Source organism: Cupressus sempervirens, chromosome 7 (genome assembly GCF_028749045.1).
Source record: "Cupressus sempervirens isolate cs-2001-9-10 chromosome 7, ASM2874904v1, whole genome shotgun sequence".
In the NCBI taxonomy this organism is placed as follows: domain Eukaryota; kingdom Viridiplantae; phylum Streptophyta; class Pinopsida; order Cupressales; family Cupressaceae; genus Cupressus; species Cupressus sempervirens.
In genome coordinates this window covers 437,227,118-437,241,590 of record NC_143124.1, presented here as the reverse complement: position 1 = coordinate 437,241,590, position 14,473 = coordinate 437,227,118, and the positions used below count along the sequence as shown (strand labels likewise).

The 14,473-nt window shown below is 35.5% G+C and overlaps 1 protein-coding gene across 1 annotated transcript; it reads left to right on the top strand.

Annotated features, from left to right (window-relative positions):
• The first annotated feature begins 12,750 nt into the window (after positions 1 to 12,750).
• On the top strand, positions 12,751 to 13,952 carry LOC149547456 (putative glutathione S-transferase parC). Its single transcript, XM_089794752.1, has 2 exons — positions 12,751 to 13,158; positions 13,434 to 13,952. Exons 1-2 carry the CDS (start codon positions 12,847 to 12,849, stop codon positions 13,800 to 13,802), a joined length of 681 nt encoding a protein of 226 aa, XP_089650878.1. The 5' UTR covers positions 12,751 to 12,846; the 3' UTR covers positions 13,803 to 13,952.
• Positions 13,953 to 14,473: the final 521 nt, after the last annotated feature.

Sequence of the window (14,473 nt, the reverse complement as noted above, 5' to 3'; positions counted from 1 at the left end):
GGTATTTCTTTCCAATTTTTTATTGACACAAATCTTCAATTTGGAAATCATATGTGTCATCTTTTGCATTTTTAATAAGTGCCTAAAAAGCTGACATTGCTCCACCACTGTTTTGTTGCTGAAAAACATCTTATATTGTCTTGAAGCCCATAACCAAATGGTTCTTCTTGATTCTTTCCCTTTTAAATTGGTAATAATCATTTCATCAATTTTAGTTATCCATTTTCCTATTCTAGAACCTTCATGTCCATTATCATTAGGAGATATATAAGGTTCTTGTGCATTGTCATGTTTGGCATGGTCAATCATGCAATTTACATTATGACTTGGTAGCATTTCATTCTCTAAATTTTCAATCCTGGCATTATTATTATCAATTGCTACATTTTCATTCTCCAACTACACATATTCATTATCTAACCCTATGACTTCACCTTTGACCAATATATTGTCGACTTGACTTATATTTAACATACCTTGTCTTTTCCTTCGATGATTTACCTTGTCCCTTTCCCTATATGCTGCAATGTCTTCATTTGATATCTTCCTTTTGTGTTTAGCCTTTTGAAAACTACCACTTCCCATTTAGATGACAATATTGGACACCTAATGATATATGATCGAACCTTTTTGGATCATTGGGGCCCACAAAAAGTGATGTTTTCGAGTCTACAATGATAGGGAATATGTTGGAAAAATCATGCCAGTTTAATCAGGTAACCGATCTCAAATCGGATACCAGATATTAAATCGAATATTTGATATCAGATCAGATATTTGATATTTATTCCAAAATTTTGGAGGGAACTATCTGCAATGTAAACAAATTTCATTAACATATATATATATATATATATATATATGATTATTATAGTATATTAATATGATTTTAACTATTATTATTAAATATAATAACATAATATATGTTATTATTGTTATTATTATTATGACCTATAAATATAATATATTAATACACACACACACACACACACACACACACACACATATATGTATATATATGATTATTATATTATATTATTGTTATTACTATTATGACCTATGACCCCTCTTGATGCATTTCATGACAACAAATCTCCCTAGGGGCCCTAGAGCCCCTAGGGATGCATTTGGTTGGGTCTAATGCATCAAGAGGGGTCATAGGTTAACCTATGACCCCTCTCAATGCATTTCATGACAACATATGTCCCTAGGGACCCTAGGACCTCTAGGAATGCATTTTTTTCATTCTAATGTGTTGAGAGGGGTCATAGGTTTGATGCATTTCATGACAATGTATGTCCCTAGGGGCCCTAGGGCCCCTATGGAAGCATTTGGTTGGTTCCAATGCATCAAGAGCCCTCTTGACATAGTTCATGACAAAAAATGTCCCTAGAGGCCCTAGGGCCCCTAGGGATGTATTTAGTTGGTTCTATAGGACCACTAGGAATGCATTTGGTTGGTTCAAATGCATCAACATAGGTCATAGGTTAATCTATGACCCCTCTCAATGTTTTTCATGACAATATATGTCCCTAGGGGTCCTAGGACCCCTAGGGACCCATTTGGTTAGTTCTAATGCATCAAGAGGGGTCATAGGTTAACCTATGACCCCTATCAATGCATTTCATGACAACATATCTCCCTAGGGGCCCTAGGGATACTAGGGATGCATTTGGTTGGTTCCAATACCTCAAGAGGTGTCATAGGTTAACCTATGACCCCTCTAAATGCATTTCATGACAAAATATGTCCTTAGGTGCCCTAGGAACATCAGGGAACTATTTGGTTGGTTCTAATGTGTTGAGAGGCACCATAGGTTAACCTATGACCCTTGTCGACTCATTTCATGACAACATATGTCCCTAGGGGCCCTAAAACTCCTAGGGACACATTTGGTTGGTTTGAATGTGTCGAGAGGGTTCATAGGTTAATCAATGACCCCTCTTGATGCATTTCATGACAATATATGTCTAGAGGGGCCCTAGGACCCCTAAGGACTCATTTGGCTAGTTCCAATGCGTCGAGAGGGGTCATAAGTTAATCTATGACCCCTATCAATGCATTTCATGACAACATATGTCCCTAGTGGCACTAGAGCCCCGAGGGACACATTTGGTTGGTTCCAATGCATCTAGAGGGGTTATAGGTTAATCTATAACCCCTCTCAATACATTTAATGATAATGAATGTCTCCTCTAAGGATCCATTTGGTTGGTTCCAACATGTCGAGAGGTGTCATAGGTTAATCTATGACCCTTATTGACATATTTCATGACAACATATGTCTGTAAGGGCCTTGGGGACCCTAGGGACACATTTGATTTGTTCCAATGCATTGAAAGCGGTCATAGGTTATTGACACATTTTATGACAACATATGTCCCTAGGGGCCCTAGGGCACCTATGGATGCATTTGGTTGGTTCAAATGCATCGTAACTTATGATCCCTCTCAATGCATTTCATGAAAAAAAATGTCCCTATAGGCCCTAGGAGCCCTACGGACGCATTTGGTTAGTTCTAATGCATCAAGAGGGGTCATAGGTTAACTTATGACCCCTCTTGATGAATTTCATGACAATATATGTCCCTAAGGGCCTTGGTACCCATACGAACCCATTTTCTTGGTTCCAATGTATCGAGAGGGGTCATAGGTTAACATATGACCCCTCCTATGACCCCTCTCAATGCATTTCATGACAACATATGTCCCTAGGGGCCCTAGAACCCCTAAGAACCCATTTGGTTGGTTTTGTTGCATTGAGAAGGGTCATAGGTTAATCTATGACTCCTGTCAGATCATTTTATTATATCATGTCCCTAGCGGGCCTAGGAATAATAAGGACCCATTTGGTTGGTTCCAATACTTCGAGAGGGGTCATAGGTTAATCTATGACCCCTGTCGATGCATTTCATGACAAAATATCTCCCTAGGGGCCCTAGGTGACCTAGGGACCCATTTGGTTGGTTCCATTACATCGACAAGAGTCATATGTTAATTTATGACGGCCCTAGGGACACATTTGGTTGGTTTGAATGTGTCAAGAGGGGTCATAGGTTAAACTATAACCCCTCTCGATGCATTTCATGACAACAAATGGCCTTAGGGGCCCTAAGGCCCCTATAGACACATATAGTTGGTTCCAATGTGTCAAGAGGGGTTATAGGTTAACCTATGACCTGTCTTAATGTATTTCATGAAAACATATGTCCCTAGGGGCCCTAGTACCCCTAAAGATGCATTTGGTTGGTTGTAATGTGTCAAGAGGGGTCATAGGTTAACCTATGATCCCTCTCGATCCATTTCATGACAACATATGTCCCTAAGGGCCCTAGGACCCCTAGGGACCCATTTGGTTGTTAACAATGTGTCAAGAGTGGTCATAGGTTAAGCTATGACCCCTATCGACAAATTCCATGACAACATATGTCCTCAGGGGCCCTAGTGCCCCTAGGGGTCCATTTGGTTGGTTCCAATCTCGACACATTTCATGGCAACGAACAACCCTAGGGGACCTAGGGCCCCTAGGGATGTATTTGGTTGGTTCCAATGCATCGAGAGGGCTCATAGTTTCCCTCTCAATGCATTTCATCACAGAAAATGTCCCTAGAGGCCCTAGGACCTCTAGGGATACATTTGGTTGGTTCTAATGCGACAAGAGGGGTCATAGGTTAGCCTATAACCCATCTCAATGTAGTTCATGACAACATATGTCCGTAGGGACCCTAGGACTACTAGCGACCCATTTGGTTGGTTCTAGTGCTTCGAGAGGGTTCATAAGTTAAACTGTGACCCCTATCGATGCACTTCATGAGAACATATGTCCTTAGGGGCCCTAGGGTCCCTAGGGATACATTTGGTTGGTTATAATGCGTCGAGAGGGGTTCGACGCATTTCATAAAAATGAATGTCCCTAGGGGCCCTAGTGCCCCTAAAGATGCATTTGGTTGGTTCCAATGCATCAAGAGGGGTCATAGGTTCCCTCTCTATGCATTTCATGACAAAATATTTCTCTATGCACCCTAGGACCCCTAGGGATGCATTTGGTTGCTTCTAATGCGTCGAGAGGGTTCATAGGTTAACCTATTACCCTTCTCGATGCATTTCATGACAAAAAATATCCCTAGGGGCCCTAGGGCCCCTAGGGATGCATTTGGTTGGTTCTAAAGCATTGAGAGGGTTCTTAGGTTAACATATGACCCCTGTCAACACATTTCATGACAACGTATGTCCCTAGTGGCCCTAAGGCCCCTAAGGACCCATTTGGTTGTTTAGAATACATCGAGAGGTATCATAGGTTAACCGATGACCCCTCTTAATGCATTTCATGGTGTGTCTGTAAGGGCTTTAGGGCCCTTAGGGATGCATTTAGTTGGTTCTAATGCATCCAGAGGGGTCATAGGTTAACCTATGACCCTTATCAACACATTTCATGAAAATATATGTCCCCTAGGGGCACTAATACCCTTAGGATCCCTAGCACCCCTAGGGACACATTTGGTTGGTTATAATGCATCAAGAGGGGTTATAGGTTAACCTATGACCCCTCTAGATGCATTTCATGACAATATATGTCCCTAGCGGCCCTAATACCCCTAGGGATGTAGTTGGTTGGTTCTAATGCATCAAGAGGGGTCTTAGGTTAACCTATGACCCCTCTCGATGCATTTTATAACAACATATGTCCCTAGGTGCCCCTAGGGACCCATTTGGTTGGTTCCAATGTGTCGAAAGCGTTCGACGCATTTTGTGACAACATATGTCCCTAGGGGCCCTAGGGATGCATTTGGTTGGTTCAAATGTGTACCTATGACCCCTCTCGATGTATTTCATGATAGCATATGTTCCTTGGGACCCTAGGACCCCTAGGGATCCAATTTGGTTGGTTTTACTACGTTGAAAGGGATCATAGGTTAATCTATGACCCTTGTTGACACATTTCATGACAACATATGTCTCTAGGGGTCCTATGGCCCCTAGGGACCCATTGGGAATGCATCAAAAGGGGTCACTAGGGCCCTTAGGGACACATTTTGTCATGAAATATGTCGAGAGGGGACATAGGTTAACCTATGACCCCTCTCGATGAATTTTGTGATAGTATTATATTCAATATTAATAATATAATACTGCATATTTTAATATAATAATAATATAATACTATATATTTTAAAATAATAATAATTTATTATTTGATTATATAACAATAATAATCATATATATTACTAGATTATATATTTAATAATAATAATAACTATATATATATTATTATATATAATAATAATCATATAATATTACTATATATATTTAATAATATTATTTTTCATATTTATTACTATATTTTATTTAATTATATTTATAACTATATTATATTTAATAACAATAATCATAATAATCATACATATTACTATATATAATAATAATTATTATAATCATATATAATAATTATTATTATAATCATATATAATAATAATAATTATAATCATATATAATAATAATAGTTAATAATAATAATCATAATCATATGTAATAATAATAATGCTCACCTTCCCAAAAGTAAATTTTCTTCTAAAATTTCCCTCTAAAGTTTCCCTCTAAAAGTTTCCTCTGAAATTTCCCTCCAAAATTTCCAATGTGGGTGGTTTCCCTCCCAATTGGAAAATTTAGAGTAATCAGAAAACCAATTTCATATCAAGTATCAAATCTGAAATTAGATAACCAATTTGAATTAGGGTATCTGATTAGGCTTGGTATTTACCAAACCTATTTGGTCAACCCAAAAACTGTGTTTGAGAAGGGTTTCACTAACACTCAAACTTTGAGTAGCCATTTGAGAATGTTATTTTCATCAAAATTGAATGAAATGATAAGGATTTGTTTATAACACTCTCAAGATTCCACCAATATAATATCTATCAAATTCTAAGTTTGATAACTATTTATTAGTTAATTTTTAATGAAGATTATTGTAAACTATTGATTGACATATTGATTAAAAAATAGCTATAACTTTCAAATGGTATAACATTTTTTAAATCCAAAAGTTGTGTCACATTCTATGCTTCACCTAGTATAAGAAAAAATATTTAATTTGGTAAAGTTTTCAATTAGTTACGATGGTTAGATATGAGAGTTTTTTAAATTCCAAAAAAAAATTAATAGAAAATTCATATTTAATTATTTATTTAGAATAAAAATACCCAAAAATATGCATCGCATCCGAGTATGAATCTACTTTTTATATCTATAATTATATTAAAAAATAATATCATTTAATTTTGATTAAGGTGGTCAGACATACACCTACTTTTTATTTTCGCTTTGAAATTTTCGTAATATTGCATTAAAATCCAAACTTTTGACCAATCAAATATTTTTTTCTTCAGATAACGCCTAGTAGTTTAGAAACTACATTCAATTTCCTATAGATTATTTTCTTACAACATTTTGATATAAAGTCTAGAACCACTTTAAAATTATGTGTCAAGTTGACATAACCCTGATTTGTTATTTTTTCATTGCCACTTAAGGCAGTAGTTTGGTTGACCATGATCTTGCACATACCCACATAGGGTGGTTACTATTTATGGGAACTTCCTATTTTTAGTAAGTTTCTCATACAAGCTTAGAATGTTCACATTTTCTACATGAAGGTTCATTTTAGAGTTATATGCCTATGATAAAAATCTCATTGCTCCAACTTAAGTATTAGAGAAGTTATTGCATATTTGCAGTGGAAACATTTGTAGAAAAATCTTTAGGCTAATCGTTAGAGGCCTTAGAGTGCCCAAATGAGGTTTGAAAACTCGATAGAAGAGTGCTTGCATTCTTTCAAGTCTATAGATCGAGAGTTGGTGTTTCTAAAAAGTGGTTATAATGGCCAATCAGAGCAACGATTTGAGAGTTATGGCCTTCAGAAGTTGGGCTACCAAATTTTTTAAAATAATTTGTCAAAGATGTATTTAGCTGACTCTATATGTATAGTTATGGTTTGTCGGCCCTAGGTGTTAAGTTTGAGCATCTAAAACCTTCTCGAGTGGCATAAAATTGCCTATTTAAGAAATGCCTAAATATTGTTTAGGACAACTCTGGGTGATAAATCACTGCATTGTCTTGCATGTTACTATAATGAAGGTGCCCATGTGGGTTAGCATATTGCACTTGTGAATTCTATAATTTCTCATTTGAGGCACAAAAAATAAGTGCATATCTTGTTCTCACATTCGTTGTTGTTTCTTTGTTTTTGTTATGGTTTATGGTATTAAGAGGAGCACCCTTCATCAAGTGGTATCAGAGCCAAGTTTCCTAAGTGTGTGGACAAATCACATAGTGTGAGGTAGTTTGCACCAAGACCATGGTTTGGGTTGAGTGTGTAGATAGATCACCGATTGTGAGTTAGTTTGCACTAGGGTTTCAATGAAAGTTCAAAAATGCCTCTATGAAGAAAGCATGGTAGAAGAGTTGTAGGTGTTACACTTGACAGTTTTAGAACCTTTCAAAGGAAAATGCAAGCATTGGAAGAAAAAATGTGTAGAGGAATAAATCTTCCTATAAGAGATGAAAGTAAGGATAAGGATGAAGTAGAACAAAATGCCAAAGTAGAGGCAATTCTAACCTGAGAGGAAGAGAGACTTTTTAGGGCCATCTCCAAGATTGAAAAAAGGCCCAAGTTTGAGGTTCCCACATTTTTGGAAAATATTAACCCAGAGGAGTTGATCAATGGGATAAATGAATTAGAGTACTTTAGTGTGAAGATATTGAGGATCTTGATAGGGTCAAGTTTGTGAAGGCAAAACTAAAGGGACATGCAAAGATCTGGTGGCAAGAGGTTTAGTTGGAGTGAAATAGAAAGGGAAAGGACAAAATGACTAGATGGAATCAAATGATAGCTATACTAAAGTGACAATTCATTCCTGTAGATTATGAGCTTGATTTTTTGAAGAAAATGCAAGGGTTAAAGCAAGAGGGAAATTTTTTTCAACAGTATAACAAAGAGTTCTACTAAGTTCTCATTAGAATCGGCCATATAGAAGCTGATAATGAGAAAATGGCTTGTTATCTTAATGGGTTAAGGCCATTTATTTAGGATGAGTTGAGTCTAGTTCAAATAAATAGTATTAAGGAGGCATACTAGTTTTCCCTAAGAGTTGAAGAAAAACTAAATAAGAAGTTTGAAAACAAGAATAGTAGAAGAGGTCATGGTGAAAGATCTGGCAGATGATCTTATGGTGGTTGTAATGATGTCAAAAGAGCAAGGATGAGGCTAGAAGTAGTAGTTAGAACTAGAGGGGAAACAATTCTAATCATTTCCATGATTAGAACAATAGTGATTAGAGAGGAAGAGGCAAAGGAAGAGGATTTGGAAGAGGAGGCTTCCATGGAAAATGTTTTCACTATAGAGAAGAAGGGCACAAAGCATTTGAATGTTCCCCGTGCTAAGGAAGGAAATATCAGAGAATAAAAGGCTAGACTAGAGTTGCACATGTTGATGAAGATGTCAGATCCTCACATTTTAAAGATCCTAAAAGAGGAGAAGTCCTAGTTAATAGAAGAGTCTTGCTGAGTGGTGAGAATGAACTTGATCAAAGAATGAGCTTGTTTCACACAAGGTGCAGATGTGTAGATAAGTGTTGTGATGTGATCACTGATGGTGGAAGTACTGGCAATCTCATGTTAGAAATGATGACCACCAAGTTGAAACTAAAGAAGTAAAAACACCCACATCCATACCATATTGCTTGGGTACAAGATGGCCACAAGGTCATGGTTAATGAGTAGTGGTCAATGAAGTCCAAGATTGGAAGCTACAAGGATGAGGTACTATGTGATATCATACTTATGGACATATGTCATATGTTGTTGGGTAGGCCATGGAATTTTGGCAGGCATGTTTTACATGATGGGCAAGCAAATACCTACACTCTGACCAAGGATGGAGTGAAACATAAGTCAAAGTTGTCGAAGGATAAAGAAGAAAAGGTATGTAGTGCTGCCAGAATATGTTTTGTTGATGGAAAAGAGTTTCTCAAAGGTATGAAGTGTGAGCATATCTATTTTGCTATAATTTCAAAATATAGTAAAGAAGAAGTAGAGGAGGTACCTAAAAAAGTTGTAGATATGTTGGGAGAGTTTTTTGATATTTTATCAGATAATGTACTTGGTGGTTTAATGAGAGAAGTGAAAATGTGATAATAATAGAGAACATATTGTTTAATATTGTTGGTTTGAAATTTTTACATAAGCTTCCAAATAGAGTGAATTTACATATTACTTGGGTTAGAGTGCATATACTGAGTTCATTAATTTGAGGTGTATTTGAAGTGCAGTCCAGTTACGTACAATAGATGATCATTGTTATCATTGGATTTTTTTATTTATCAAAGTGTGTTTATATACTATAAGTTGGGATAGAAAAGGCAAAAACAAAGTGCTCTTGAAGTCGACTCTATTTGCAAATAGTTGGTTCTAATTATTTTCATTTAATTCTAAATCATTTTAGTTTCAACTATATAAGGGCTTTAGCAAAATAATCTTTTGTCTTTCCTTTCAAGAAAAAGATCATCATTGGTGCATACTCACCAAATCATTGCAAGCTTTTAAAGAAGTTATGGTTGGAGTAAAGGAGAGAACATACAATTGAATTGACATATGAATAACAATAACAAATAATTCAATCCCGTATGAATAGCTTAAGTAGATTTTTGAAGTTGAACATATGCTACAAATGATGTTTATAGTTTCTAAATAACTTCTTACACACATCACCCTACCTTAGAGGCTAATCTGGTAAAGTTTTATATGCTTTCTAATTGCTAGGAGCTTCCAAAATAGTCAATTTTTAAAACTATGGGCTAGTTTTTTTGAAACATATTCTTGTTTCCAAAGGACACTAGGTATCTAAATCATCTTAGAAAGAAAATAACTATGCACTTAATTAAGCGAAAGACTATATCAACATTTTTTCAAGATTGTTGACAAAGAACAGCCAATAATTTGGATTTGATTGATGATCTTAGTTCAGAATCAGGAAAGCCAACTAACAACATTATCATCAAGAATAGATATGCTTTTCTTCACATTAAATTATTGCAACCAAGATAGCCAAATGCTGGGACTATTTTAGAAATAACAAAGGAGCATGAAGGAGATAAACCAAGCTTGAAGGATAATCTTGGTAATCTACTATATTATACATTTAGTTTTTTATGTGGATCCTATAGCCAAGCCTTATAGTTAGCCCTCGATTAGAGAAATGAAGTACAAAAGAATTTAAACCAATTTTTTGATACGATGGAAGATTTATTTTTTTAATCAATAGTAATCTAAAAAGCTTTCAAAAAAATTGTCATGTACAACAAGAAATACATTATAAATTCCTCCCATGGTATTGCAAACTATGTATTGGTGAAGGATAGTCATTTAGGAGAGAAAAAGAGTGTAGCAAGAAATTGTATTTGTAGAGTATAGCTTGGTAAAATACTCTGAGAGATGAAACAACCACACAAACAATCTAAGTGGTAGGAAACCAGTTTCAGAGTGCACAAAGTTTTGAAATGTTCTTAGCATTCTACATTCAGACAACCTAACAAGTTTATAATGTGCCTCTAGTGACATCCCTTTATCAAATATCTTTTCCATCTCTACCCTACAATCATGGCTATAGTTACCATACAGACCATAGAGTAATAATCAACTATATCTCATACATGGTACTTTGTAGAAAGAGTATTGCGACAGATAAGATACATGATATACAATTCAGGAGGAAAATAGTGAAAAATAGAAATGGAGTATGTAGTCCAATTTTTGCAGCACTGCTCTAGGGTGCCCTATAGAACTTTAGGGTCAAGGGAGCGGCTATACAGGAACCCTTGCTAGGGTAGTGAGTGGACATTGCCCTATAGGGGCTAGATAGGGAGCTTTGTGTCCTGCAGATTACTTCTCTAGGAGTTTCCCTAGCATCCATGCAGCTCTGATAGCCGTGGGATGACAATCCTTCTCGTAGCTATCCTCCTCACTGTAGGGTGATTTTGGAGTGATTTTGAGTGGATTTTTAGATATTGTTTGAATGGTAGTATAGAATGAAGAAATACTTTATTATTATGTCTCTTGCTACCATTACTAGCTTGGAAATGGATTGTAAACAAAGGCATAAAATAAAATGGAACTACATTGCAAGAGAAGTGTTAGAAAGCCGTACCTGATGATCCACAGTTGAAGGACGAAAGAATTGGCACAGTGGAAAAGAAAAGTGGTATGTGATAATTAAGGAAAACTAGTAATAACATCCATTTCAAGGAAATAAGCAGAAGCCACACAAGTAACAAGACCAAGGTGGAGATAGTAATGTGAGCGAAACATGCAAAGAGGCATGTGCTTTAGGTTGTGGAAAGAACACGTGGGCTATAGGCATTTTTTAGGCTGAATTTTTTTGCATACATAAAAGAAAAGACTGTTGAGAATGGTTGCTAGACCAATAGAAATGCTAGAAAATTTGTAGGGAAAATAATGGTAAATAAAAATAAAGGAAGAAGCTAGGATTTTGTGGGATTGATTTTAAGTTTTCCCCACTATCAAGGCACATGCTAATACAAGAGTGGTGTGAAAACATTAGTCCCCACCTATGGGTGGCAGGGACTAATAATAAGAACTTAACTAAACAACATTCAACGTGTATTTAAAGTTATTAACTAATTAAAGTACCAATTAAATCTAACTAAAAAAATTAAATAATTTAATTGCTTATAAAGATAAATCTAATCTATTAAACAACTAATCATTATGTTAAAACAACATATAACATATGTCATACTTGGATTCATAATAATCTTAGTATATAATTATGACATAAGTAGGTACTAAAAGTTAAATGTAACATTTTTTGAGTTTTAGAAATCATGACGACTCACTCATTTAAATGCATGTGTTTTTTTAGCAAATAAAGTAATCACCTTGTGAATTTTTTAATCATTAACCTCCAATAATGTAATGTTTTAAACTGAGCCTTTTTCCATTGGGAAGGAGTGAACTACCTGATTTTAATTTAAATGATATAAAACTGCAACACTAGCTATGATATTGCTATTAAGACTCAACTTTTAATTGTGTAGTAAATTCACTTAACTATATTTCAAGAGTATTCAACTATAAGAAATTATTTCTTACAAGAATGAATGAATGATTCTCCTCTAAAATTAATTGTTATGAAACACTAGTCATGAAACATAGGTCAACAAATTTAATTCTAAATTGATAAAATTGAATCTAGATTCCATTATCATAATCTCACATACTATAGAAAATATTTTGTACTTACGAAGTTGTGAGCAGACTTTACATTGTTGTAAGATACAATACACCAATGAGCAGATGAATTTAATCTTTTAGCATTGGAGAAAAGATGTTGGTGAAGTACAGGGTGAATTGACCGCGGCGCTTGCGTAACAATCCCCATGTCAAGCAGAAGTATTTTGACCCAGCATATTACATGGGCGCGCCAAACTCTTTGGTAAGAAAATTAAATCCTGTTCATTTTATACTAGGACTATAAATACATTAAACCTCATCGTAAGATAATGGGTTTGACCCGCTTTCCATTCAACGTCCTAAACTATATTCGTCTTACGCAAGGGCCTATGCCAGCACGAGGACTCTCGACGCAAGCACTATTCAGCAATCGAACTCTCATGAAACTTCTCCACCATGCTTATATATCTTCCTACATTTTCTTATATTCAATGTAAGAATAACATTGAAATCCGGTTAGTTGAGCTTCGTTTTCTGTCTGTGATTCACTATACTTGTTTAAAATTTACGTTCATGTTATTGAGCTTTTGGCGTGTTTGAGATGGAGCAAGTGAAGGTAATCAGCACATGGTTTAGTCCATTTGGCAATCGCGTCTTGATTGGTTTGGAAGAGAAAGGCGTTAAATATGAATACCAAGAAGAACAAGACCTGCTGACGAAGAAAAGCAACCTCCTCCTGCAAATGAATCCTGTGTACAAGAAAATCCCCGTTCTGATCCACAATGGGAAGCCCATATGCGAGTCTCTCATTATTCTTCAATACATCGACGAGACCTGGGGCTCAATGAAGCTTTTGCCTTCCAACCCATATGACCACGCCCTTTCCCGCTTTTGGGCCGATTTCACAAATAAGGTAACGCTTTCACTTGTTATACTTTATGTAAACGTTTAACTAATTTTATTCATTTATATGTCGTCGACGTTTCACTCCGGTGTTTTCAAAACGTTGTCATATGTTAATGGGATCATTGTCTAAAAGTAATGTTGTGGCAAGTTTATCTTTGAGTTCTCTTATATTATAGAATGTGATTTGAAGCGTTGATGAAAAAAACTATCAAATTCAATTAGAATTCTTATAGATTGTAAAAATCTCTTTCTATTGATAAAAGTAATCTTCTATCGTTGCAGTTTTATGACACTGGAGCTCTTATAGTGAAGTCAAAAGAGGAGGCTCAGGAAGAGGCCAAGCGTGAGATGTTGAAAAAACTTAATTTTTTAGAAGGTGCATTGAAGGAAATGTCAGGGGGAGGATCGCAGCCTTTCTTCGGTGGAAATAATTTTGGATTTTTGGACATTGCTTTCATTCCCTTTGCTTCTCGGTTCTATTCTTACGAAACTATTGGAAATTTCAAAATACCGTTTGAAAGTGACTATCCATTGCTCGATGCGTGGGTTAAGAGATGTATGGAGAGAGATAGTGTCAAGAAAATTCTGCCATCTCCTGATAAGGTTTTGGATGCGTTATTACAAGTTAGAAGGAAATTTCTAGTTAATTGAATTGTTGATTTGTTGTAAACAATACAGTAGCCATGTGTTACATGAGCCTGTGCTCTGCAATAGATGAGGAATAGGTTGTAAGTGCTTTAAAATTGTCGAATTAAATTATCAAAGAAAAATGAAGTGCGATCAATACCTTTTGAAGTAAAATATGTTGAAAACGGTTAATCATATTATATTAATCCTAAGTAAACATATTCTCATATTATAAGATCAAACTTTACTCGCCGGGATAGTTTTTCCTTAAAGTTCATATGTAATTTAACATTGCAAGTTTTCATGGGAAAATGCAGTAAAATTTATACTAAAAGAATATCAATAGAGTTGAACCTTGTACCTTTGATGAATCCATCCGATGTTTGGCCTATAAATAATGGTCAAGGTGTAGCTTAATTGTGGGACCTCGTTCCTTTTATCTTCTTAACATACAATGTATTGGTACATAATAATATCATCTTTCGTGATCTTGTTTTAAGTAATAATAATGCAAATGTATCTGGCAGTCCATTCTACTTTAATTAACGATTCTCTATTTTCTCGAAACATATTTGAATTTAGAATCAAATCTAAATGTGGCAACCTTTTTATTGTCACCTGAGCTAGCATTCCACCAAAAAATTAAAGTAGGAAACTACGACATTGAGAGAGTGTTTTATAGTGCTAACCCTCCT